General features: G+C 46.3%; 1 protein-coding gene across 2 annotated transcripts in view; it reads left to right on the top strand.

Annotated features, from left to right (window-relative positions):
• IRF5 (interferon regulatory factor 5) overlaps positions 1–24160 on the top strand; it is a 103865-nt gene extending 79705 nt beyond the window's left edge. For both annotated transcript variants that reach the window (XM_063926697.1, XM_063926698.1), the window contains exons 7-9: positions 4102–4491; positions 22823–22941; positions 23125–24160. In XM_063926697.1, coding sequence (XP_063782767.1) covers positions 4102–4491; positions 22823–22941; positions 23125–23373 — 758 coding nt within the window. In that variant the 3' untranslated portion in view covers positions 23374–24160. The remainder of the gene's footprint in view (positions 1–4101; positions 4492–22822; positions 22942–23124) is intronic.
• The last annotated feature ends 177 nt before the right edge of the window (positions 24161–24337 follow it).

Here is a 24337-nt window from a genome sequence, read left to right as displayed (position 1 = left end):
AAAATTATGTCAAAATAAGGTCCCCTGGGAGCAACAAGGGGGAAGGTTTTTATTCAAGCCTATTTGTAGTGCCAAAGCCGGATGGCTCGGTACGTCCAATCCTCAACCTAAAATCTCTAAATTTTTTCCTGAAGAAATTCAAATTCAAGATGGGGTCTCTCCGAGCGGTTATCTCCAGCCTGGAGGAGGGGGAATTCATGGTGTCTTTGGACATAAAGGATGCCTACCTTCATGTTCCCATTTATCCCCCTCATCAGAGTTATCTCAGGTTTGCAATCCAGGATACTCATTACCAATTTCAGACGTTGCCGTTTGGCCTGTCCACGGCTCAGAGGATTTTCACAAAAGTCATGGTAGAAATGATGGTTCTCCTCACAAAAAGAGGAGTTACAATTATCCCGTACTTGGAAGATCTCCTGATAAAGGCGAGGTCCAAGGAAAAACTGGTACAGGACATTACACTGTCTCTGTCGCTTCTACAACAGCACGGCTGGCTCTTGAACCTGCCGAAATCACAATTAGTTCCAACAACCCGGTTGGCGTTTTTGGGTATGTTTCTGGACACGGTCCAGCTGAGAGTGTTCCTCCCTCTGGAGAAAGCACTGGAATTTCAGAGTTTGGTAAAACTCATTCTGAAACCACCAACAGTCTCCATTCATCAATGCATTCGGTTGCTAGGTAAAATGATGGCGTTATACGAGGCCCTCCAATTCGGGAGGTTCCATGCCAGAGTATTTCAGTGGGACCTGTTGGACATATGGTCCGGATCCCACCTCCATATGCACTGGAGGATAGTTCTATCCCCCAACACCAGGATCTCACTCCTGTGGTGGCTCCACAGCTCTCACCTCTTAGAAGGACGCAGATTTGGGATCCAAGACTGGATCCTAGTGACCACGGATGCAAGTCTCCGAGGTTGGGGAGCAGTCACACAAGGGGTGACCTTCCAAGGAAGATGGTCAAGTCAGGAAACTCTTCTTCACATAAACGTGCTGGAGTTGAGGGCCATTTACAACGGCCTTCTACAAGCGGAGCATCTTCTTCGAAACCGGCCTGTCCTGATCCAATTGGACAATGTGACAGCAGTAGCGTACATAAACCGCCAAGGCGGCACAAAGAGTAGAACAGCAATGGCAGAAGCCACAAGGATTCTTCGCTGGGCAGAGACTCAGGTAAGCGCTCTGTCAGCAATATTCCTTCCGGGAGTGGACAACTGGGAAGCAAACTTCCTCAGCAGACACGATCTTCATCCAGGGGAGTGGGGCCTCCATCAGGAGGTCTTCACTCTAATCCCCAATCTTTGGGGGATTCCCCACATAGACATGATGGCGTCCCGCCACAACAAAAAACTACTAATGTATTGTTCCCGGTCCAGGGACCCTCAGGCGGCGGCAGTGGATGCACTGACGCCACCTTGGGTGTATCAGTCGGTGTACGTTTTCCCTCCGCTTCCTCTCATTCCAAAGGTTCTGAGAATTCTAAGAAAATCACAGATTCCAGCGCTCCATGTAGTTCCAGACTGGCCAAGGAGAATTTGGTACCCGGATCTTCAGGAGTTGTTAGTCGAAGATCCATGGCCTCTTCCTCTTTGCGAGGATCTGCTGCGGCAGGGGCCGTTCGTCTATCATGACTTACAGTGGCTACGTTTGACGGCATGGCGGTTGAACGCCAGATTTTAGCCCGTAAGGGTATTCCCGATGAAGTCATTCCCACTCCTATTCTTGCTAGGAAGGGTGTGACGTCGAAACACTATCACCGTATTTGGAGGAAATATATTTCCTGGTGCGAGTCCAAGAAAGCTCCAGTGGAGAAGATTGACCTTGGACGTTTTCTCCATTTTCTACAAAATGGAGTGGATGCGGGCCCTAAATTAGGCTCCATAAAAGTGCAGATTTCTGCTTTGTCAATTTTCTTTCAGAAACAATTGGCCTCACTTCTTGAGGTGCAGACCTTTGTAAAAGGGGTCCTGCACATCCAACCTCCTTTTGTGCCACCTGTGGCACCTTGGGATCTTAATGTGGTTTTAACATTCCTAAAATCACATTGGTTTGAACCTTTAAGTAAAGTGGAGTTGAAATTCCTCACTTGGAAGGTTGTCATTTTGTTAGCATTGGCATCCGCAAGGCGGGTGTCTGAATTGGCGGTCTTGTCTCACAAGAGCCCTTATTTGATCTTCCATGAGGATAGGGCAGAATTGAGAACTCAGCAACAATTTCTGCCAAAGGTGGTTTCCTCTTTTCATATTAACTAACCTATTGTGGTGCCAGTGGCTACTGGCACTTTGGCTGAGGAAAAGTCTCTGGATGTTGTCAGAGCTTTGAAAATTTACGTTGCCAGAACGGCTGCAGTTAGAAAAACAGAGTCTCTGTTTGTACTATATGCTCCCAATAAACTTGGGTATCCTGCTTCCTATCAGACCATTGCCCGCTGGATATGTCACACGATTCAGCAGGCTCATTCCACGGCAAGTTTGCCGTTACCTAAATCGGTAAAAGCCCATTCCACTAGAAAGGTGGGCTCGTCCTGGGCGGCTGCCCGGGGTGTCTCTGCATTACAACTTGGCCGAGCAGCTACTTGGTCGGGGTCAAACACGTTTGCTAAGTTTTGCAAGTTTGATTCCTTGGCCGATGAAGACCTAAAGTTTGGTCAATCGGTGCTGCAGAGTCGTCCGCACTCTCCCGCGCGTTATAGAGCTTTGGTATGATCCCATGGTTCTTTTGGTGTCCCCAACATCCTCAAGGACGTAATAGAAAACAGGATTTTAATACCTACCGGTAAATCCTTTTCTATAAGTCCATAGAGGGTGTTGGGCGCCCGTCCCAGTGTGTACTGTATCTGCAGTTTAGTTCTGGTTACACACATCTTGTGTTATGGTTTCTTCAGCTTGTTGCTGAATTTTGTACGTTGGCATGTGTTCAGTTGAATGCCATGTAATTCGGCATGTTTATGGCGTGAGCTGGTATGATGCTCACCTTGTTTGTTAAGTCCTTTCCTCAAAATGTCCATTTCTCCGGGCACAGTTCCAAACTGAGTCTGGTGAGGGATATAGAGGGAGGAGCCAGGTCATGCCCCTTTGAAAGTCTTAAAGTGCCCATGTCTCCTGCGGATCCGTCTATATCCCATGGTTCTTTTGGTGTCCCCAACATCCTCTACGGACTTATAGAAAAGGATTTACCGGTAGGTATTAAAATCCTGTTTTTCTCAATGTCCAGAGCACTGAAATTCCAATGCGTCTAGAAAATGGTGCCCAGAAAATGTGCAGCTATTGTGCTCTGTCAATAATAAAGATCAAGATATTTTGCTTGTCCTATATGTTTAAAACACCTTTTAAAAAAATATTCCATACAGTAGATATTATTCCTGCGTCATTTTTTGGGACAAGATGCTGAGCTGGAAGTCAGTATCTTGTCTTGTGCAAACTGTTAAGGACCATCAAGGCGTGGTCTCTGCTTATAATGACACAAATTTCGTATAATTTATGCCATCCTGTAAGATGAGAGCACACAGAATGTCCGTGTAAAACAGATTAAGTGTATGAAGTCTTCCTAGAAATTAATTCATTTTTTACAACATTCTAATGGTACATTATATATATACAATTTAAAGATGAAAATTGATCCAAAAGTGATGAGATCATTATCATTCGTAAAAAAACAATAAATAAATACATTTGTTTCCAGTTTCAGAAAGAACAAAATCATGATTGTCTGTATTGCTGTTAGAAGAAGAATTTATTTTTAAAAAAGGGAGATGAAATTCTTTTGACGAGTTTAGGACATAGTTTAATACTAGAATGATTAATACTAGAATGTGATATTTTGACAGCCACTGTCAATATCACACTTACACACCAGATCGGCATACACAGATTATGTCATGAATTTGTTCCAAAAACCTTCTTTTTTACATTATTTTTTATGTAATAATTACTTTTTTATCCATCTACTATTATGGACGGGAAGACAGGTCCATCAAGAGAGACAAGGAAAGATCATTTTAAAATATGAACAGTACTTATATGACAAAGGAATGTAGTGTTCTACTAACAAGAGATCTGTAGACTGTAAATGTGTGACTGCATATCTTTCTTACTCGTCTCAGTGACAGATCTGGAAATAAAGTTTTTATATAGAGGGAAGCAAGCCGGAGCAATGACTGTGAGTAACCCTCACGGCTGCCGCCTTTTCTACAGTAACCTTGAGCCAACGCCAGAACAGGTGGAGCTGTTTGGACCGACTACACTGGAACAAGTTCGGTTTCCGGGAACAGATGAGATTAGTAATGAGAAACAGAAGTTTTATACTAATCATCTTCTTGATGTGATGGATCGAGGACTCATCCTCACCCTGCAAGGACAGGATATCTATGCCATTCGCTTGTGCCAATGCAAAGTTTTCTGGTCTGGACCATGTGCAACCAACATAAGTGGACCCAATCCTATAGAAAGGGAGAAGAGGATCAAACTTTTTAGTCTGGAGACCTTCTTAAATGGTGAGATTTGGTGGGTTTTGTTTGGTGCTGTTACATTTTAAGCATAGTTTTCTTTTACATATACTGTGCATCCTGCAAAACTTTTCATACTATGTGATAAGTACTCGGTTGTATAATTAGCAACGTTGCAAAAAAGATGATAAAGGGTGATCATGTTGAACTGGATTAACAATAAACTATAGTTGTTAGTCCAGAGAAAGTCAAAATATAAATTGCCAATTTAACAGAGACAAGAAAAATTCCTTCCTGGCCTCAAAAAATGGTCTGATAGATTCCTCATGATTGGCTTCGGATGAAGAAGGCTGCAGGAGATAGATGGGAATATCTTGTGGTCCAACAAAGCACTGTGTCTTCCTAAGACCTGGCAGATGCTGGAACTGCAATATCAGTCTCTTTCCACACAGAACCCCCAGACATCACCAACTTGACCTTTTTATCCCTTGTCAGCATCTCCGCAATAAGGAGACACCCCCAGGAGTTTGAATGTCTGTTTTAAGTGGACTGTTCTAAATCAAGGGGCTGCTCAGGATACCATTTAAAAAAAATATCAATCCCATCACCTCCCGTTGATGTGGTGCCTCCAATTTCTAATTAAGTCTGCTTCTTACACAGTGGGTTGTCCATCACTGCAACAGAGAGGTTCAGCTTCCTTGATTGATAGGAACCCCAAACTTTTTAACCTCATGCATTCTTTTGTGTCCAGTTGTTCCCAGCTTCCTGTAGGCTTTGGAAAGGAGAGGAGGGGGGGGGGGGGGGGGGCGGGGGGTCTCCGGATGTCAGGTTCACACATACTGTCCAGTGTTTTTAACAGCACACACCTAGTATACCCCCACTGAAGGTACTAAAGGGAATGCCCAAATACATTAGCAAGGCAATACAGTTGAATAATCAATGATAACATTGTAACCTACATTATTACACAGTCCTCATTTCTTGGCACACAGTACGTGCGCCACTCTGCGTCTTAGCTGCAGATACTTTTCCTAACATAATGTGTGCTCGCCAACTGGCCGAACTACGGGAACTGCCTGTGAAGCGTACATATTACATTTACATTTAATTTCTCCAGTTTATAGTCTGCCAAGTGCAAAGTCAGGGCGTCTACTGGCTTCAATTCCAAAGTGTCCTGGAAATGCCAGTAACTAGCACAGGGGAGACTTCATTGGATTTACTCTGATACTCTCCTTCCTGTATCCAGCGCTAACCGTTCTACCCATTACCCTGTTTTCGTGTCAAATCTCATTGTGGATCACCTAGCCACCTGAATCCTGGATTCCCCTTCAGACACCACTTCTCCCGATGCACGCTTCTATGGGGGCCTTGCATTCTGTCACATATCCGCCCTGGAGGTTGGAATGGTGGTAGCGTAGGGGGTCCTTCTATCCTCCTGCTGCTCCAATCAACTTGTACCCTTAGAACCATCCAGTGGCGGCTCCAGAGGGTCCACATTTCAAATAGGAGTGCCACGCTAACTGCCACTGAGTCAGTTTGGGATGACAGTTGGTGGCAGTTGGTGTGGCTCCCCTATTTGACATTTGGACTGCGCTGCAGCTCCACCACTGGAAACCTTTTATTGAGCTGCTGTGAGCAGCTCTTCCTGTTACATGCTTGCACTGCAAGCACCAACTACAAACTGAGCTCCTGTGCACGGAGGCGGGGTGATATAGGAGGCGGCGCTATGCATCTTGGGAAGAAGGTCAAAGATTTTGAGCCTGTTGGTGCTTCGGATCAAGATCCTACTCTACATCCCAATGTCTATCCTTGTGGAGCCCAGTGTACCCCGCAGCAGAAACATCCCTTTTATTCTCTACATTATGGTTCATGCTGTTTGCCTCTTCCAACCTGTTCACCTTCGAGTAGCAGTCATCTACTGTTCCCTTCTCCCTATCTCCAAATTCCTTGACAACTGTGCCTCCTGGCTCCCCCACTTCCTCTCTCATCTTAGGTGGCTTCAATATCCCTATCGATGCCCCCACTGACCCCCTCTAACTCTAAGGGCCCCATTTATCAATGAGTTTCCTTGCTGGAAACTCATTTTAGGTGGTAAATGGGACCAATTTATATTCAACAAGGCTAATAGCGCTGCTAACTAGCAACACTATTAGCCTTTCATTTCTCTAACGTCCTAGTGGATGCTGGGGACTCCGTAAGGACCATGGGGAATAGACGGGCTCCGCAGGAGACTGGGCACTCTAAGAAAGATTTAGTACTACTGGTGTGCACTGGCTCCTCCCTCTATGCCCCTCCTCCAGACCTCAGTTAGAATCTGTGCCCGGACAGAGCTGGGTGCATTTTAGTGAGCTCTCCTGAGCTTGCTAATAAGAAAGTATTTTAGTTAGGTTTTTTATTTTCAGAGAGCTTCTGCTGGCAACAGACTCTCTGCTACGTGGGACTGAGGGGAGAGAAGCAAACCTACTAACTGTGGCTAGGTTGCGCTTCTTAGGCTACTGGACACCATTAGCTCCAGAGGGATCGAACACAGGAACCTAACCTTGGTCGTCCGTTCCCGGAGCCGCGCCGCTGTCCCCCTCGCAGAGCCAGAAGACAGAAGCTGGCGGGTTGAAGCAAGAAGACGTCAAAATCGGCGGCAGAAGACTCCTGTCTTCATATGAGGTAGTGCACAGCACTGCAGCTGTGCGCCATTGCTCCCACATTACACCCACACACTCCGGTCACTGTAGGGTGCAGGGCGCAGGGGGGGGGGGGGCGCCCTGGGCTCAATTCAGTACCTCCTGGCAAAAGCAGCATATATACAGTTGGACACTGTAATAAGCATGAGCCCCCGCCATTATTTTTACACAAAATCGCGGGACAGAAGCCCGCCGCTGAGGGGGTGGGGCCTTCTTCCTCAGCACTCACCAGCGCCATTTTCTCTGGCTGGGTCCACAGGATTATCCACAGGATAACATTGGGATATTGTCGAGCGACAGCGAAAATGGCACCAACACGGTCACGAGCTTTCTGGCCTCCCAGGATGCATTGGGGCCTCCACTATATAGTCCCGCCCACTGACTCAGTCAGATCAGTTTTTTGCTTGGTGCGGCAGGAAGCCGCATGGTCACAGGGCTGCTGTGAAAGCAGCCTCAAGTTTTCATTACTTTATTTTTATAGACTTACTGTTTTGGTTTGAGCGACTTCTCTTAACAGCGTCTTAAACGTGTATTAGAAAGAGTCGCTCCAACAACTCCCCACCGGGTCGCAACAACGCTTACCTTCGCAGTACAGTGCTGTCTCGACGGGCGTCTGTGTCGGATGTTCTAGCAGGTCCAGCAGACGTTACCAGGCTGTGGCCGGAGCATGGGGAGACAGTGAGTATATGGACTTCCTCTTACTAGAGGGGTCAGGACACAGCTACGCTGATTTGGTGGAGACTACAAACAGCGTGTTGATGCGCTGAACATCTCGAGTGTGACAGCGCTACGCTCCGGGGATCATAGGCGTCAGGACTAGGTGAGGCCGCGATCCTGGGAGTTTAAGTCAACAGGGGGTTTCAGACGCTCTCCTGGCCGTCCCTCCTCCGAGTTCATGGCCAGTTCCCGCGGGTCTCTCGTTTCATGAACTGAATGACCTCACTTCCGGCTCAGACGCTACCACGAGGGTACTCGGTCGCAGCTTAGACGCTGCGGTTGTGTACACTGGATATAAACCCACCCAGACCGAGTCGCAGGCCTTTAGTGTCTGCATGCACGTGGAGTCGCTCAGCGTCCGTGTCCGTTGGTGAGCGTCCGTGTCCGTTATCAGTTACCAAGAGCGGCAGTGTACACCAGTAGCGTCTGAATCCACTCAGCGTCTTTCGAGCGTCTTTGCTTGGATATGGAAGTGTGGTGAGTCTCCCTGTATCCCGCTCCCTGGAGGCAGGGTATACAGTACTAAAAATTCCTTCTACTTCTTAGTGTGCACTGTTAATTTTTAGTACCTATTGCATATGAGACCTGTATATTACTGTGTTTTCTGCATGTTATGTTGAAAAAGAACCAGTTAAACAGAAGTACAATTTTCCTACTTATGTATAAGTTATTATGGAGGTTGTATTCTCATATGACAATGTCTAATGCTTTAACATGTGACTGACTGCTAGTATGTGTGCTGACTTTTCTGTGTAATGTCAGTCCTGTTCTGACCCTCAAATCAGGTGCACTGTGGTCAGATTGATTTCACCTCTATATACTGATTATAGGGTGTGGTTCAGTCACAAAATTGTGTAGTCAATATCAGAAAAAATGTCTGTGAGCGGCAAAAGTGATGAGGAGAATTTGTCAAGCACTCCTACAGCCCTAACATGCTTATCTTGTAAGTCAGGGGTAATTGATATGATTCAATTGGTCACTTATGAGGGTTTGTGTGCAAACTGTTTCGCTTTTCAGCGAAGTAAAAAACAGGAGTTAGTTCAACCTCCAGTAGAGCCACCATGGAATATGTTCGCAAAGACTCTGTCTTCAATAGCGGACAGGTTAGCTCCAGTAGCACCACCTCAAGGGTTAGGTTACACTATGAACCCATACATGCAGCTCCCTTCCTATGGTTTGGTTCCAGTAGCCTCTACAAGCAACCAAGGGGTAGGTAAGACTAAGACAGATACGTCTGTATGGCAGACTACACAAGAGGATACATCGGATGATGATGCGGAAACAATAGATTCAACTCCGTATGATGATCAGTCGCAGAGCTTTAGTTCAGATGATGTAGCTGAACTCATTAATGCAGTAAAGGCTGTGCTTTCTCTGGAAGAACCAGCCAAGACAGCGTTAAAAGCGAAAGCACCTGTATTCAAACGAACAAAGTCAGTGAAAGCTGAATTTCCAGCGTCAGAGGAGTTGACTGAAATGATGGATGAGTCTTGGGCAGCGCCCGGTAAAAAGTATAAGATTCCTAGGAGATGGGATTCTTATTATCCATTTCCTGCTGGAGATTGTTTGAAGAGAGAAGTTCCTCCAAAAGTAGATGCACATGTTCTGCGACTAGTGCACAAATCTGCTTTGCCACTGTCATCTACCTCTTTGAATGATGTCACAGACAGGAGGGTAGAGAGCCTATTGAAAAATATTTTTTCTCTTGTGGGTGCAGTGGTAAGACCTGCTATGGCTTCGGCCTGGGTAGCAAAGGCAATGGGCGAATGGATAGAGGAACTAGAGAATGACATCCCCTCTCCTACTAGGGAGCAAGAGGATCGTCTTTGCCGTTTAAGACAATCTGCCCAGTATTTAGAAGAAGCAGCCATTGATGTAGGCACTGTTGCTTCTAAAGCTTAAGCCCTGGCAGTAGTCGCTCGCAGAGCAGTCTGGCTACGGACCTGGAAGGCAGATGCGGAGTCCAAGAAGGAATTGGAAGCATTGCCTTTCGTGGGTAATATATTATTTGGAAAACCTTTATCGGATATCCTAGAGTCAGAGGCTGAATCGAAGAAGGTCAGATTTCCGGCTACCTACAACCCTAAGTCCAAGGGTTTAAAATTTCGCTCATTTCGCTGGCAAAGCAAAGCGAAAGGTAAAGAGGAGCCTAAACAACCCCAGTTTAAATCCAGGGGTAGGAAGCAGTGGGCTAGCAAAAAGCCAGCTTCCAAACCTGAACAAAAGCCCTCAGCCTGAAGAGACGGGCCTCCGCCTGGAGGATTCCAGGGTTGGGGGCCGACTCCTGCAATTTGCACCCACATGGCAACAGTCAACAACAGATACCTGGGTGCAGAAGGTAGTATCTCAGGGGTATGGGTTCCCATTCAGGAGGCAGCCTCCTCAAAGATTTTTTTGCACCAGCCCGTCTCGTATAGAGTCGAAGGCCAATGCCCTGCAAGAAGCAGTCCAAAAATTACTGCAGTCAGGTGTGATTGTCCCAGTACCTCCATCACAAAAGGGACAGGGGTATTACTCCAATCTGTTTCTAATCCAGAAACCAAATGGGTCATATTGACCAATTCTAAATCTGAAGATGTTGAACAATTACATATGGATCCCGAAGTTCCACATGGAGACGTTACGCTCCATAATGTTGGCTATGGAACCGGGAGACTATATGGTATCTCTGGATGTGCGGGATGCTTACCTACATGTGCCTATAGCACTATCACATCAGTGTTACCTCAGGTTTGCCATCCTCAAGGAACACTTCCAGTTCCAAGCTCTACCCTTCGGGCTAGCTACAGCACCCAGGGTGTTTACCAAGATCATGGTGGTTATGGCAGCTTGTCTGCGCAAACAAGGGATAAGGATATTCCCATACCTAGACGACCTATTAATCTTAGCACAGTCGCAAGATTTACTGTTGAGCCATCTCCAACAGACGATAGTTTGTTTACAGAGACACGGGTGGCTCATAAATTGGGAGAAGTCGTCCCTGAATCCATCACAGCGGATGGTTCATTTGGGAGCCATATTGGATTCAGACCTACAGAGAGTTCTCTTACCAGAGAAGAAAATAGTCAAGGTGCAGGTCATGGCTCAGGAAGCGTTGCAAGCCCAGACAATGTCAGTCCATGCAGCAATGCGACTGTTGGGTCTGATGGTATCAACGTTCGACATGGTGGAATATGCGCAATTCCACTCCAGACCATTGCAGCATCTCATTTTGACAAAATGGAACAGAAATCATCAAACAATAAAGAAGCAGATGATAAAGATTCCAGTAAATGTAAAAAGGTCTCTAGCATGGTGGCTACAGACAGACCATTTAAACAAGGGGAGACCCTTTTGGATAAAAGAGTGGCAAGTCCTGACGACAGATGCCAGCCTGCAAGGTTGGGGGGCGGTACTCGGAAGCCTGTGGTTCCAGGGAAAATGGACCGCAAGGGAAAGTCGCCTGCCGATAAATCTGTTAGAAATAAGAGCCATTTACTTGGCCCTAGTTCAGGCAAAGGACAATCTACAAGGAAGACCAGTCCAGATCCGCTCAGACAATGCGACGGCAGTAGCATACCTAAATCATCAAGGAGGGACTCACAGCAAGAGTCTGATGGAGGAAGTAACTCCCATTCTAAAGCGGGCAGAACTCCATCTCCCAGCATTGTCAGCAGTATTTGTCCCGGGTGTACTAAATTGGGAAGCGGATTTTCTCAGTCGGCACACCATTCAGGAAACCGAATGGGCACTACACCCAGAAGTGTTTCAGACACTGGTGAACAGATGGGGTCTACCGGAGATAGACCTTCTCGTCTAAACAACAAAGTTCCGAGGTACGGATCAAGAACAAGGGACCCAGGAGCTGTCCTGGTAGACGCACTGTCAGTAGAATGGAGGTTTCAGCTGGCATATCTGTTCCCTCCAATATCTCTGTTACCCAGAGTAGTGAGAAAGATAAAACAGGCAAAAGGAGCAATCATTCTAACAGCTCCAGCTTGGCCAAGAAGGCATTGGTACACAGATCTGTGGAGAATGTCCGTGGAAGCACCGATACTGCTCCCTCAACGTCCAGATCTGTTAATGCAGGGTCCTTGTTGTCACAGTCATCTGGATCGCCTGTCTTTGACGGCGTGGCTGTTGAAACCTCTATCTTAGAGGCTAAAGGATTTTCAAAGCAAGTAATCCAAACCATGCTTAGAGCAAGGAAGCCTTCTTCGGCCCGTGTATATCATAGAATATGGCAAGCCTATATTCATTGGTGTTCTGGAAAAAATTACAATCCAAGAGCCTTTAAAGTAGCTAGAATTTTGGATTTTCTGCAGGCAGGATTGGATAAGGGGTTGAAGGGTGCTTCCTTGAGGGTGCAAGTCTCAGCGTTGACTGTATGGTTTCAGCAGAAGATTGCTGACCTACAGGATGTACGTACGTTTTTCCAAGGAGTAGTACATATTCAACCTCCATTTGTTCCTCCTGCAGCTCCCTGGGATTTGAATTCAGTTCTTAAATTTCTCCAGGGTCCTTTGTTTGAACCACTTGAGAGAGCGGATCTTAAGTGGTTAACGATTAAAGTTCTTTTTTTACTGGCAATGGCGTCAGCCAGAAGAGTGTCAGATTTAGGAGCATTATCATGTAAGTCTCCTTTCCTAAGTTTTTTTCCAGACAGAGTAGTTCTCAGAACGAGATCTAGTTATCTTCCAAAGGTGGTGTCAAAGTTTCACCTGAATTAAGAGATTGTAGTCCCAGCTTTTCAGGTATCGGGACTATCTGCGGGAGAAGCGTCACTGGACGTGGTCCGGTCTTTAAAAATCTATATAGATCGTACTAGTGCCATCAGGAAAACAGATTCCCTCTTCATCCTCTACGGATTCCATAGGAGAGGTTGGCCTGCTAGTAAACAGACGCTGGCGAGATGGCTCCGAGTGGTAATATCTGAAGCTTATTCTCATGCAGATCTCCCTATTCCGGCTAATGTCTCTGCACACTCTACACGTAAGGTAGGTCCTTCTTGGGCAGCACAACAGGGTGCATCAGCAGAACAGATATGTAGGGCAGCCACATGGTCTTCCATAAACACATTTATCAGACATTATGCCTTGGATACTTTTGCCTCTCATGACGCAGACTTCGGGCGAAAGGTCCTCCTGTGCAATCAGGAGCGTCCCCACCACTAAAATGGCTTTGGGAATCCCAATGTTATCCTGTGGATAATCCTGTGGACCCAGCCAGAGAAATAAACGTTATGGTAAGAACTTACCGTTGATAACGTGATTTCTCTTATGTCCACAGGTATCCACAGGGATCCCACCCGGACGCATCTGATTTGAGGATCTAGACAAACACTAAAAACCTCTTCCTTCTTGTATGGAAGGGTGTGCATGTGTGTTCTTATCGCCTGTACAGGTCTCTACCTAATGTTCCTGCCTATAATCGCTGTGGAAAGAACTGATCTGACTGAGTCAGTGGGCGGGACTATATAGTGGAGGCCCCAATGCATCCTGGGAGGCCAGAAAGCTCGTGACCGTGTTGGTGCCATTTTCGCTGTCGCTCGACAATATCCCAATGTTATCCTGTGGATACCTGTGGACATAAGAGAAATCACGTTATCAACGGTAAGTTCTTACCATAACGTTTATTTCTCTCCACAGCTCCGCTGAGAGGAAGCTCCCCAGGCTCTCCCCTGCAGAAGCACGATAGAGAGGGTGAAAAAGAGAGGGGGGGCACATAAATTTGGCGTAAAAACAATATATACAGCAGCTACTGGGTTAACACTAAGTTACTGTGTGATTCCTGGGTCATATAGCGCTGGGGTGTGTGCTGGAATACTCTCTCACTGTCTCTCCAAAGGGCCTTGTGGGGGAACTGTCATCAAATAGAGCATCCCCTGTGTGTGTGGTGTGTCTGTACGTGTGTGTCGACATGTCGGAGGTAAAAGGCTCCCCTAAGGAGGAGATAGAGCAAATATGTGTGTGAGAGGGTGTCTCCGTCGACAACGCCGACACCTGTTTGGATATGTGTAAGTGCTAAGGTGAATTTATTGCACAAAAGATTAGAGAACAGACAGGAAATCTACCCATGTCTGTCCCTATGTCACAGAGACCTTCAGAGTCTCACAAGGCTCACTATCCAAAATAATAAACACTGATATCGACACGGAGTTTGACTCCAGTGTCGACTACGATAATGCAAAGTTACAGCCAAAATGGCAGAAAGGTATTCAATATATGATTATTGTAATAAAAGATGATTTGCATATCACTGATGACTCATTTGTCCCTGACACAAGGGTACACATGTTAAGGGGAAGAAAGCTGAGGTAAATTTCCCTCCTCTCATGAGGAAAAAGAGCGGGAATCTCCAGACAAGAGACTGCAGCTTCCCACAAAAAATTCTCAGGCAGTATCCTTTCCCCACTAGGGCCAGGATGTGATGGGAATCTTCCCCTAGGGTGTCACGTTTGCCTAGAAGGTAGCACTAGCTATTCTCAGGGATCCTGCAGATAGCGTGCACATTCTGGTACACTACTCAGAACGGCGATTGTGTCGGCATGGGTTTATAGCGCTGTGGCAGCGTGGACAGGTACCTTATCAGCAGAGATTGAGACCCTAGTATGCATATAGATATATATATGTATATATAGAGAGATATATATATATATATATATATATATATATATTAAAGATGCTGTCTTAAGAGATATGTATATATAAAACATGCCCAAAGAGACATGAGTATACTGGGTCTAGAGTCAAAGCTATGTCGATTTCTGCTTGACATGTCCTGTAGAATATGCAATGGACAGATGATGCCGACTTAAGAGGCATATGGAAGGCTGAGGATTGTGTGGAGAAGGGTTCTCGGACCTGGTCTCCACAGCTATAGCTGGTAATTCTGATATTTTGCCTTATATTCCTGCACAGCCTAGGAAAGCACGACATTATCAAATGCAGCCTTTCGAATAAAGAAACAAGAAAGTCCGAGGTGCGTCCTTTCTTGCCAGAGGCAGGGGCAGAGGAAAGAAGCTGCACAACACAGCTAGTTCCCAGGAACAGAAGTCCTCCCCGGCCTCTACAAAAATCCACCGCATGTCGCTGGGGCTCCACAGGCGGAGCTGGGCCCGGTGGGGGCATGCCTTCGTAAGTTCATCCACAAGTGGGTTCACTCCCTGTTAGATCCCTGGGCGATAGATATTGTGTCTCAGGGATACAAGCTGGACTTTGAGAAGATGCCCCCTCACCGACGGCCCTGCCGGCTTCCCCCCACGAGAGGGAAACAGTGTTAACTGCAATTCACAAATTGTATCTTCAACAGGTGGTGGTCAAGGTTCCCCTCCTTCAACAAGGAGGGGGCTATTATTCGACCATGTTGTAGTCCCGGAACCAGACGGTTCGGTCGAACCCATATTGAATTTAAAATCCCTGAACATATACCTGAAAAGGTTCAAGTTCAAGATGGAATCGCTAAGAGCGGTCATTGCAAGCCTGAAAGGGGGAGATTTTATGGTGACTCGGGACATAAAGGATGCATACCTTCATGTCCCCATTTATCTACCTTATCTACCTCAGAATTGCGGTACGGGATTGTCATTACCAATTTTCAGACGTTGCCGTTTGGTCTCTCCACGGCCTTGAGAATATTCACCAAGGTAATGGCAGAAATGATGGTGCTCCTGCGGAAGCAAGGTGTCACTATTATCACGTACTTGGACGATCTCCTCATAAAAGCGAGATCAAGAGAGCAGTTGCTGAACAGCGTATCACTTTCTCTGGAAGTGTAACGGCAACACGGATGGATTCTATATATTCCAAAGTCGCAGTTGGTTCTTACAGCTCATCTGCCTCTCCTAGGCATGATCCTAGACACAGACCAGAAAAGGGTTTATCTCCCGATAGAGAGAGCTCAGGAGCTCGTGACACTGGTCAGGAATCTATTAAAACCAAAACAGGTGTCAGTGCATCACTGCACTCGAGTCCTGGGAAGGAGGGTGGCATCATACGAGGCCATTCCCTTCGGCAGGTTCCATACGAGAACCTTCCAATGGGACTTACTGGACAAGTGGTCCGGATCACATCTTCAGATGCATTGGTTAATCACCCTATCCCCCAGAGCCAGGGTGTCTCTCCTGTGGTGGCTGCAGAGTGCTCACCTTCTCGAAGGTCGCAGATTCGGCATTCAGGACTGGGTCCTGGTGACCACGGATGCAAGCCTCCGAGGGTGGGGGGCAGTTACACAGGGAAGAAATTTCCAAGGGCTGTGGTCAAGGCAGGAGACTGGCCTTCAATCATTGTCCTGGAACTAAGGGCCATATACAACGCCCTAAGTCAAGCGGAGACCCTGCTTCGCGACCAACCGGTTCTGATTCAGTCAGACAATATCACCGCAGTGGCTCATGTAAACCGCCAAGGCGGCACAAGGTGCAGGGTGGCGATGATAGAAGCCACCAGAATTCTTCGCTGGGCGGAGAATCACGTAAGCGCACTGTCAGCAGTGTTCATTCCGGGAGTGGACAACTGGGAAGCAGACTTTCTCAGCAGGCACGACCTCCACCCGGGAGAGTGGGGACTTCATCAAGAAGTCTTCGCGCAGATTGTAGGTCGGTGGGAACTGCCACAGGTGGACATGATGGCATCCCGCCTCAACAAAAAGCTACAGAGGTATTGCGCCAGGTCAAGAGACTCTCAGGCGATAGCTGTAGAAGCACTGGTGACACCGTGGATGTTCCAGTCGGTTTATGTGTTTCCTCCTTTTCCTCTCTTACCCAAGGTGCTGAGAATCATAGGGAAAAGAGGAGTGAGAACAATACTCATTGTTCCGGATTGGCCGAGAAGGACTTGGTATCCAGAGCTGCAAGAAATGCTCACAGAGGACCCATGGCCTCTGCCTCTAGGGCAGAATCTGTTGCAGCAGGGACCTTGTATGTTCCAAGACTTACCGCAGCTGCGTTTGACGGCATGGCGGTTGGACGCCGGATCCTAGTAGAAAAGAGGGATTCCGGATGAGGTTATTCCTACGCTGATGAGGGCTAGGAAGGACGTGATGGCTAAACATTATCACCGTATACGGCGAAAATATGTTGCTGGGTGTGAGGCCAGGAATGCCTCTACAGAGGAATTCCAGCTGGGCCGTTTCCTTCGCTTCCTACAGTCGGGAGTGACTTTGGGCCTAGAATTGGGGTCCATTAAGGTCCAGATTTCGGCCCTATCCATTTTCTTTCATACAAAAACTAGCTTCTCTACCTGAAGTTCAGACGTTTGTAAAGGGAGTGCTGCTTATTCAGCCCCCTTTTTGTGCCACCAGTGGCACCTTGGGATCTTAACGTGGTGTTGAGTTTCCTGAAATCTCACTGGTTTGAGCCGCTTAAGACCGTGGAGTTAAAATATCTCACGTGGAAAGTAGTCAAGAATTGGCGGCTTTGTCATGTAAAAGCCCCTATCTGGTTTTCCATATGGACAGGGCAGAATTACGGACTCATCCGCAATTTCTGCCAAAGGTGGTGTCATCTTTTCATTTGAACCAACCTATTGTGGCCTGCGGCTACTCGTGACTTGGAGGATTCCAAGTTACTAGATGTAGTCAGGGCTTTGAAGATTTATGTAGCCAGAATGGCTGGAGTCAGGAAACCTGACTCGCTGTTTATCCTGTATGCATCCAACAAGCTGGGTGCTCCTGCTTCAAAGCAAACTATTGCTCGCTGGATCTGTAACACGATTCAGCAGGCTCATTCTGCGGCTGGCTTGCCGCCTCCAAAATCAGTAAAAGCCCATTCCACAAGGAAGGTGGGCTCTTCTTGGGCGGCTGCCCGAGGGGTCTCGGCATTACAGCTTTGCCGAGCAGCTACTTGGTCGGGTTCAAACACTTTTGCAAAGTTCTACAAGTTTGATACCCTGGCTGAGGAGGACCTTGTGATTGCTCATTCGATGCTGCAGAGTCATCCGCACTCTCCTGCCCGTTTGGGAGCTTTGGTATAATCCCAATGGTCCTTACGGAGTCCCCAGCATCCACTAGGACGTTAGAGAAAATAAGATTTTACTCACCGGTAAATCTATTTCTCGTAGTCCGTAGTGGATGCTGGGCGCCCGTCCCAAGTGCGGACTTCTTCTGCAATACTTGTATATAGTTATTGCTTAAATAAGGGTTATGTTATGGTTGCATCAGGTTTGTCTGATGCTCTGTTGTTGTTCATACTGTTGACTGGGTATGTTATCACAAGTTATACGGTGTGATTGGTGTGGCTGGTATGAGTCTTACCCTGGATTCCAAAATCCTTTCCTTGTAATGTCAGCTCTTCCGGGCACAGTTTCCTTAACTGATGGTCTGGAGGAGGGGCATAGAGGGAGGAGCCAGTGCACACCAGTAGTACTAAATTTTTCTTAGAGTGCCCAGTCTCCTGCGGAGCCCGTCTATTCCCCATGGTCCTTACGGAGTCCCCAGCATCCACTACGGACTACGAGAAATAGATTTACCGGTGAGTAAAATCTTATTTTTCCCTATACTGCTGCACACTAAACTGTATTTAACAATGAGCGCTATTTCTGAAATAGTGTTCGCTTACCTAAAATTGCTTTGTCTGCTCCAAGCAGATGTTATGGACACCGCTGCAGCGGTGTCCGTCCTGCGCTCCGGCTCCCCCCTCTCGCAGCAATCCCGGCATGCATCACGCCTGCCGGGTTGCTATAGTGACAGAAAAACTAAAATGGCCGCCACGTCCGGAAATCACTACTGCACATGTGCCGGGAATTAGTATAAACCGGTGCATGCGCGGTAGGAGGCCAGTCCGGGGACACAGATCATTCGTCACCGCTGATGTAAGGTAAACATCAGCACTGACGCGGCAAATACCGCTTTCGCTCGCCGTGGCATATGCTCTTCTTAAATGGAAGAGCGCGATGCCACTATAGCACGGCGAGTGAAAACGGTATTTACCACTTCACTAACTGCTGCTTCATAAATGGGGGCCTAAAATTCTTATCCTCACATCATTTCGTCTCTCTCAATGGACCTCCTCACCCTCTCATGTGTGAACACTCACTTGATCTGGTTTTCACTGACCATTGTGATATCTCTGATTTTACAATTTCTCAGTCTCTCTCTCTCTCTCTGATCATTTTCTTTATTGTACCGTATCCCTCACTCCTCCTCCACCTGTGCCTCCCAAGGCTACCTAGTGTTCATTCTAGCACCCTGCACCTAATCTGTGAGGAGGGCATATTTTAAGTATTAAAGGGTAAATTTTAAACATGATGTATCGTTGTAGCAATATATCTAAAAATTGCCCTTAAAATAAAAATGTCCTCCAAACTTATTAGGTGCAAGGTGCTAGAATGAACACTAGGTAGCGTTGGGAGGCACAAGTGTAACCTTGAGGCTATTAATACTGACCTGATGATCCTTGCCCAACTCCCTGCTCTCACCCATTGTCTCTCCTGTCCTGACTAAGCAGATTTCCTATACAATGTGTTCCTTGCTTCTGCTCTAGATTCTGTTTCTCCGGTGGTCACTACTCCCCTTCATGGATCCATTCCTCAACCTTGACATTCCAAATGCACCAGATGCCTGCAAAAGTGTTTATGAGCCGCCATGTGGCAGTGGAGGAAATTGCACTCCTGTGCAGACTTTCTCCATTTTAAATTTATGCTCTCAGCCTAATCTTATTTGAAAATCTTATCTCCTCCCATTCCTCCAAACCCTATTGTCTCCTCCCCACATTCAACTTCCTCCTCTGCTCTTTCCACTTTGCCTCACCTTCTTACTCTCTGACCTTGAATTTGCCACCCACATCCCATCAAACCTTGTTGTCCCATACTCTCCTTTCTCAGCCTACCTCTCGCCATCTTCCCCATCCACTTTACCTACTCTGACTTTCTTCTTCCCAGTATCTGGAGATGATGCCATGGCCCTAATCCAGTCCTCACCCCCTTCCACCTCCCCTCCAGGCTCCTTTGCTCCCTCTATTTTGTTGCTGTTCCCATCTTGCTCTTCTCCTCAATCTTTCCCTATCATCAGGCACTGTTCCTTTTTCATTCAAGTATGCCTTTATCTCCCGTTCTTTAAAAAAGCACCCTTGATCCATACGCCCTCTCTAATTACAGCCCCATCTCTCTCCTCCCCATTGCCTCCAAACTACTTGGGTGGGATGTAATGAAGTCAGAATTCGGTGGCCGTGCGGGTTGCCAGCGAACTTGGATGTTTTTTAAAAGGGGCAATCATGTAGAAGGTATGGTTTAGCTTTGTACGTGATTGTCTGGCATCTGATTTGATGCCAATGGGCAATCCCACACCTTAGCTGAGGAGAGCTGTCTTTTGACCGCCCACAAATTTGGACCCAGGTACATATCAGCAGCAAGGATGAGAGACCTTAGACCCGTTTGTGTATAGATAAAGGGGGTAGGGGTAACCTTGCGGGTAGAGGACAAGGCAGGGTTACATAGTTTTACTTTCCCAAAAGGCAAAATTGCCCAATTACAGCAATATTCCAACAGACTTGCACATATTAAGAACACAGGCTAAATTCCATCATACAAGTGTATTATCCCAAAATGCCAGTCTACTGTATAGAAGCATGAACATACAGCACCTTGTTCCACAGTAAAAAGGAGGGTCATTCCTCAGGCTAAACCTCGCAGTGGCAGTTGTGTAAATTATCCCTTATAAATGGGCAAATACAGATCATAAAATCAGGATAACACATACACAAAGTGTTTTTATCATGCTACATTTATTACAAATGCATAAATAACATTAATTTAAAAAAATATTACAAAGTTAAATCAAAAAGATCCTTTTATAATTTGATTACGCTAACATAGGCATTGTCTTATCAGCAGTGTTGGACTGGGTCATGAAGGGCCCACCGGGGGGAATGCTGTTGTAGGGGCCCATGCTTAAGGGTGTGGCCAGCCACCACAGAGGTTTGGCTAACTATTACAGAGTACATGTTCTACAGCCTTTGGTAAATATATAATAAACCATATTCTTGTGAAGTATAATGTAACAAAAGTGTAATGCATAATTCTCAGCAATATGCATCAACATGGCTCCACACCTGTGCATGATGCTGCGATTCACGACATTGCACGCTGCCCCGCTGCCTATGGTAGTTACCTGCATCTACTCTCCATGAACTCTTCCAGAGTGGACAGAAATAAAGGAAGTGAGACATTATAGTAGCTTTTCAAAAGCAATTGGTACTAGGGAGGCCAATCCCGGGATCCCGGGATTTGGGCCCAAAAATGCCGGGATTTGAATCCCGGGATTGGAGCCTCCAATCCCGGGATTAGGTTGCGCATGCGCAGTTTTGCCGGGCAGCGCCGAGCACTATAGCACAGCGCTGCCCGGCTGTGCGGCCAGACTGTCAGCGAGGTATTATTTACATCTCGGGCAGCCATGAACACACAGTGACCGCGACAGCGGCATTTCAAATGTAGCGCCGGCCGCCAGCCAATCGGAGCTGGCCGACCGGCAGCCAATCAGGACAGCAGTAGCGGCTCCTGATTGGCTGCCGGACTGCCAGTTCTGACTGGCTGGCAGCCGGCGCTATATTTGAAATGCCGCAGCGTGGTCACTGTGTGTCCATGGTTACTGCCCGCCTAATAGTAAGAAGCCAGCGTGAGATGAGACCGGCAACTGCCCAGCCGCAGAACTGAGCAGATTTAAAGGACCAGTGGGTGACGTCATCAACAACTGCCGATCGCGGCTAGATGTACCCCAGGACACCGCACTAATGGAAAGCGGAGGAAAAGGTACCGGTTAGGGTAAGATAGGGACAGGTAACCTGTCCCATTATCAAACTCCAGCACACCAGTTTTCCTTATCACACTAAAAGGGCTGTAAACATTTATTGAACAAACCCTTTCTTTTCACAGATGCCACTGACATTATTATTATTAATTATTATTATTTTTAATACTATTTCTTTAGTTCCTTTTTAACTTTTTCACTGGCGCCCATAACAATTGTTACACACCTAATAGTAAGTAATACTTTAGTATCGCTACCTACTACACCCTCCCTCACTGCTCCTGACATCCTCCCTGCTCCCTACACCCACCCTCCCTTCCTGCTCCTTACATCCATTCTTCTGTGCTGCTCCCTACATCCTCCCTACACCCACCCTCCCTTCCTGCTCCTTACATCCATTCTTCTATGCTGCTCCCTACATCCTCCCTGCTCCCTACACCCACCCTCCCATCCTGCTCCTTACATCCATTCTTCTGTGCTGCTCCCTACACCCACCCTCCCTTCCTGCTCCTTACATCCATTCTTCTGTGCTGCTCCCTACATCCTCCCTGCTCCCTACACCCACCCTCCCTGCTCCTTACATCCATTCTTCTGTGCTGCTCCCTACATCCTCCCTACACCCACCCTCCCTTCCTGCTCCTTACATCCATTCTTCTGTGCTGCTCCCTACACCCACCCTCCCTTCCTGCTCCTTACATCCATTCTTCTGTGCTGCTCCCTACACCCACCCTCCCTTCCTGCTCCTTACATCCATTCTTCTGTGCTGCTCCCTACACCCACCCTCCCTTCCTGCTCCTTACATCCATTCTTCTGTGCTGCTCCCTACACCCACCCTCCCTTCCTGCTCCTTACATCCATTCTTCTGTGCTGCTCCCTACATCCTCCCTTCCTGCTCCTTACATCCATTCTTCTGTGCTGCTCCCTACATCCTCCCTTCCTACTCCTTACATCCATTCTTCTGTGCTGCTCCCTACACCCACCCTCCCTTGCTGCCCTCCAAATCCACTCTCCCTGCTCCCTACACTGATCCCTACTACAATCCCGGGATTGAGCATTTTTCAAACCCGAATCCCGGGATTGAAAAAATGGCCCGGGATTGGCCTCCCTAATTGGTACCAAGCTTTACCTTGATAAGCAACAGATTTGGGTTCCTGGCTCATAATGGTTTATAATGGTCTTGTTGGCCATGCTGGTGGCTACTGTATTGCATCTTAAAGAGTGTATATAATTCAGTCTCTTTTAATTTATTTATGTTTATTTGTCATTAGAGCTTATTGCCTGTCAGAAAGGACAGACAAACATGCTGCCTCCATATGAGATATTCTTCTGCTTTGGGGAAGAATGGCCAGACAAAAAACCGAAAGAGAAAAAACTCATCACTGTACAGGTACTGATCATATTGTAGGGTGATTCATGGACCCGTGCTTCTCTTGTCTCCCTTGCCATTGACAGAACTAAGCAATCAGCATTTTTTGTTTCATTATGTTAGTCTTTTTGCCATTATAGACATCTAACACTTCTTATTGGTTCCTAAACCATGTTTTCTTTTTTGTAATTGTTGAAATTCTAGGTCATTCCTGTGGCTGCTCGCTTGCTATCGGAAATCTTCACAGGGGAATCCTCCTGGTCAGCAGACAGTATAAAACTCCAGATCTCACATCCAGACTTAAAGGATAAAATGGTAGAACAGTTTAAGGAACTTCATCAACTATGGCAAAGCCAACAGGCCCAATTAATGGTCCCAGAGAGAGGAGGATCAAATCCTGGTGATGACCTAGGCTCTGGACCATGGCCCATGCATACTGGAAACATGCAGTGATGTTAATACGCTTACATGTGCAGATAATGAGTCATAACTTATAGAATTTGGCATAACAATGGAGTATACCGAATATGAGTCACAAACAATTTTTTGTTGAAATTAACTTAAGATGCTGTAGAAAGTCAGTGGTCAACCGTGTATGTGCACAAGTTGATTTCGGACAACTTTGCCGGTTTAAGTCATTTTAGTTGATTTTAAATACAACATGGACAGACTTACTATACTGGAAGCTAAAGTTGAGCTATCGAATGTTGCTTCGGTTGCAGGACATCTCAGGAATATAATTCTTACACATCATGTTTTATGTGGATTTACCATAATAGTAGCTTATCTTTTGTGAACAGAGTCCACAACTATAATTTAAATTGTCCCCTGGCTTGTGTGATCTGTTCATGTACAATGGAATGGTTTGTGGAATATTTTGAATTTATTCTATTTTTTTTTTTTTGTAACTGGGATTCATATAACCCTGTGCTACAGTCATCACTTTTACCATTGAAATATTTTTTAGTATGCTGCATTGATTCTAAACAAGGTTCTAGAGCTGTGCGTGTAATATGGAAGAGGAACAGATTATTTGCTTTGGGCTATTGTTTCTATTTTCACTTCTGTATTTTGGCTTATTGGACATTTCCAAAGAATGTGTTTCATCTTGCATTAAAACAGAAAATAAATCATGTTTATAAATGTATTATCTTCTTACATGCTAACTAAAAACATAAACTTGCTTTTTCTATATAGTATTTACTGCTGTGTTCAATAAACCATAATGCTGGACATATAATGCCTTTTTGTCACATTCATTAACTTATTGTAGACAGAGTAGTCTCTTGTACTCCCAACGTGAATGTTCCCACATTTCTATCCATGCTACACATTTCATTGCTATTTAGTTTTCCAAACTCTGCCATTAGAGTCTAGGAGGTATATTACTAAAGTGCAGATTTACAGAAGTGGGGAT

Source organism: Pseudophryne corroboree, chromosome 6 (genome assembly GCF_028390025.1).
Source record: "Pseudophryne corroboree isolate aPseCor3 chromosome 6, aPseCor3.hap2, whole genome shotgun sequence".
In the NCBI taxonomy this organism is placed as follows: Eukaryota; Metazoa; Chordata; class Amphibia; order Anura; family Myobatrachidae; genus Pseudophryne; species Pseudophryne corroboree.
Note: the sequence above shows the minus strand (reverse complement) of the source record. Positions and strands in the feature narration are given on the sequence as shown.